At 31.0% G+C, this 4,308-nt stretch overlaps 1 protein-coding gene across 1 annotated transcript; it reads right to left on the minus strand.

The window, feature by feature from the left end:
- Positions 1-2,263: 2,263 nt before the first annotated feature.
- LOC116185597 lies at positions 2,264-3,104 on the minus strand. Its single transcript, XM_031510324.1, has 2 exons — positions 3,044-3,104; positions 2,264-2,765 (listed from the first exon to the last, which is right to left on the minus strand). Exons 1-2 carry the CDS (start codon positions 3,102-3,104, stop codon positions 2,377-2,379), a joined length of 450 nt encoding a protein of 149 aa, XP_031366184.1. The 3' UTR covers positions 2,264-2,376.
- Positions 3,105-4,308: the final 1,204 nt, after the last annotated feature.

A 4,308-nucleotide genomic window follows, 5' to 3' on the forward strand; every position in this document is an offset into this window, starting at 1 on the left:
GATCTTTTTCAATGTTTCTTATATTTTTTTTTTTTCTTCTGATGAAAACTTTAACAACGTCTTTTCAACTCTGACTAACAGTAACGGTTCGTTCGTATTTTATACTAGATACCAAAGAATTATCGTTGGCCTGCTAACAGACGTGAGTATCAACCTTGCGGTACATCACTTTGGACCTTGAACCTGTCGCTTTGAATTTAATTTCTCATTTATTGTTCCTTCCTGAAAGATGCCACGAGAAATGCCATCTCTCGTTACTCGAAAACCAATTTCTTTTTTTTTTTTTTTCAATACGAAATATGCCATGATTAAATATTATATTAAATTAGAATAATAAATAATATTATATAATAGAAGAAAATGTCGATGTAAAAATTTCTCTGTACACGTATATTTTCGACACAGCACAATACTATTCACTTAACATAATATTTTGGATCATTGGATATTATATCAACAATAATTTCACAGTTAGTAAGTTGTTAATAATATTGAGGTGTTTAGCGATCATTTTAGCAGTTACTGCTAAAACTATAAAAGAAGGAATATTATTTTCCGCTTTCTTAGTTTCTTATCACTATTTGACCAATTCGTATCGTTGTTGATGAATTCAAAAATCAATTTATAACACGATTTCAATAATTATACCGATTTTTGAGAAGTTCCAGTGATAATAAAGAATATGGAATACTTTATTCGTTTCTCCATCTTGATCATCTTGTTACAAATTCTTCAGCTACACGAATGCAGCAATTTGGAAATAGAAACTTCTTCGATGCCATCCTCAGATACCGATACTTCTGATTTGAATGTAAATCATAATTCTTCTTATCTCATGAAAAGTAATAACATAAATACAATGTATGGCGTTTTAAAAAATGATTCAAGTTTGAAAAAAGAACCATCATCCTCTTTGAAAGAAAACAGATCAGTTTCTGAAACATGTTGCAAAGAATCAGCATCTTCAACGTCAGAACTATCTGTTATCGACACTACAAAATATATAGACAAGAAATTGGAACAAATTGAACAAGCTAGAAATGAAACGGATGAAGAAGAAGAAAAAGGCCAAAAGATATCGGTCATACTTGAAAAATCAATGCAAAACTCTGTTTTGGAGCCTTGGAATCGTATTAGACGAGATAACGAAGAGGATAATTATCCTCAAGAGAATCCAAGTACATCTTCGCAGGATGATACTTTTAATCAAGAAATGGGAACAAGTACGGATGAATGTGTATACAATGAGTGTGAAATTTTAGAAGAAGAAACTTCAACAAATAAAGATTCGAACGAGGAATCTTCTAAAGAACTTGATCCTGCAGAAACAGATTCAACAAACGTTGAAGATAGAGAACAACGGAATACAAGATTTTCAGACGAATCTGAGGATAGGAGTGGACTGTATCCTTCTTGGTATCGAGAGCCCTCTTTTGACAAAAGATATTGGTCCAGTTATGAAAGAGAACCTTCTCATCATTTTATAAGGATTCCTGTATTCCCTGGGAAATGATATCTTCTTTTTAAAAATATTAACCAATGGCAACATTTTTGTAATTAATTAATTGTTGTTTGCAATAAATATGAATATACAAGAAAAATGAAATTTATTGAGTATTAGATCATTACAATTTATCATTACATATTTATTGAATACTACACAAGAAAATATAAAAAAATTATATTACAAAAATAACACATTAATAATATTGTAAATAGTACACTTAACTTAATATTATTTTTTGTTATTACGTTTACTTTGGTGGGCAGTTTTTCTTTAAAGCTAAAGATTTAATTTAATAAGTTTGATATTGATTTACTATTTTACATAATATTATAAACTAAGATTTTATCTTGTAAAAAATAATGTAAATAATTTTGTATCCCATCTCATAAAACATTAGAGAAATATCAGATGTTTCTATTTTCTGAGTAGAAATGATACTCATAGAGATGATGTTGATCACGTGTTTGCAATCCAATTAACAATTCCACTATTTATACTTATTCCATTAGCAAGTTAACTGACTCAGTCTTCTTGAAGACCAATCTACTTCATCATTTTGATGATTTTTCATCAAGTTTCTTAATGATAAAAAATAATAATAATACGAAGTTCATCTTCGAGAATTGATAATTTTCAAGAATCTTAAATCTTTTTGAAGTGAAAATCAAATCCTTTCTATGAAAATTCCTCTTCTCTATCAAGTTCGTTCCAATCATCCGAAATAAACGGATTTCAATTTTTCTTTTCATTCATATACATTCATAAATATCCGTTTAAGAATCACCAGAGCTCTCATTAATTTTCAAATCTGCTGCCTTTTCATTGCATCAAGTTGTCAACATTATAAAAAACGACGCCATTAACGCCATTCAGAAACCATTTCCTTGACGACTATTTCTAAGTCGTTGCCTGTACGCCACTTGTTGTCGATAGACGAAGAGTGGTCGAAGAGCATAAGTACCAGCTGCTGGTTCGAGATCCTCGTCTTCCACCACGTTGCGTTTCTCCATCGAAATCCCATCGAAGTTTCTTTTCGATCCATCCAATTTGCTCAGAAAAAGTATGTACGCCACTGGAGATGAATTATCTTCAACTTTGTTTCCAAGATTAGTCGGTTCTTGGAGGAAAATTGGATTGACGAGTGGACTGGTATCGTCCTCCGGTTTGACCGGAAATGCGGCGCAGCAGCCAAGAAGAACCAGAAGATGGACAATTACGATCGACTTCTGAAAAAAGAAAATATAGAATTTTATTTTTTTGTTTTATTTTAATAATTTTTTTCCAACATATTCTTACATATTCTCGTGATCTTACCATCTTATCAGTGAAACCTTTCCTCGAAGTCGAAAATCAATTCTCTCCCAATTCTCAAGCTTCACAACACTTTTTTCAAGAAGAGAATGCTTTAAGGTATACAAATCTTTAATTTCTCCGTTCGACAAAGATAAAAAACAAAAAAAAAAAAAAAGAAAGAAAGAAAGAGAATACAATACTTTGCGTATTTTTCAGATCGATTCTCCTATAAAAAAAAGTCACCAAATCTGCTCGAAACAGCTCTGCAACAAGTTTGTGCCCCGACAATGCATTCTTGCAGCATTTATATGAAATAATGACGTCAAAAACGGGCCCATGCTAATCGTACAATGACGTTTTGTGGTAAGTGATAACTGACCTGGTAAATCACGATACACATATATCGATGCATCTTCAAGTGCGCGTTTTTTTTTTTTTTTTTTTTTCTATCACGAGTCCTTCAAACGCGGGTGAGAAGAGTAGACGTAGACCAACAACCAATTGCTCGTGCCAATCTTGATCAAACACAGTTGACTTATTCCTCGCAGTTTGGCACACCTGCTACGTAGAAAAATGTTTGATGTTCGATTAACGATCCCCCTTTATTGCGCTATGATTCATTTTTCCGTTTTCGCAGAAGGTGATTAGGACACGATTATTATTAAAATCGTCCAACGAATCATTGTAAACTCATTCTATGTATTTTTGTTTAGTATTACGAATTAATTCGACACGAAAAAGGGTGATCGTTTACTTACTGGAATGAGAAATTAACGTAACTTGATCATCGACAGAATTGTATTAAATAAGAAATCAATTTTCCGTGAATACTTTCGTGTTAAACGAAACGTTTGAATTTTGTGATTCATCTTATCTTATATTCCGTTTATCTTTCGTTAGAGATTAAAAAAGAGATATTGGAAATTATTAAGATAAAATATTATAGAAGAGTATAGAAAGTGCATAAAATATAGTAAATTGCTAATAATAAAAATACGTAAAAGTTACGTTACGTAAAATTTGTCTTATTTTTTATTAAATTCTCGAACGGAATAAATATTTATTTTGAAACACAAGGAACAATTCAAGGATGGTAATAATATATCGGATAATTCCAAATGAGAATAGTATAAAGCAATGATTCTATGTATCTAAAGAAAGTTAAGAAACCGATAAAATTCTTAGAGAATTCCAATCGAGTCTATATCTATTAGATAAATAATTTCTTTTTATTTATCAATCACGAGGAAGTAGATAGAATAGTAATTTATTGTATGGGAAAAAGGAATGTGTCTCTCAACAAAAAGTGTTGTGCTACGTTGAAAACGTCGAATCAAGCTTAGTTTCTGTTGTACCAAACAAATCTATTTATTTCTTTCAGTCAAGTCATTCATTTCGTATCAAATAAATAATCTTTCGCTTCTTTGAGGTACTCCGTGCGTACTCTTTTCCGTGTGTCTGTATGTTCGTTCGTTAAAAAGAAAAAAAAAAAAAAAAAAAAAAAAAAA

This window comes from Apis dorsata, unplaced genomic scaffold (assembly GCF_000469605.1).
Source record: "Apis dorsata unplaced genomic scaffold, Apis dorsata 1.3 scaffold_221, whole genome shotgun sequence".
In the NCBI taxonomy this organism is placed as follows: Eukaryota; Metazoa; Arthropoda; class Insecta; order Hymenoptera; family Apidae; genus Apis; species Apis dorsata.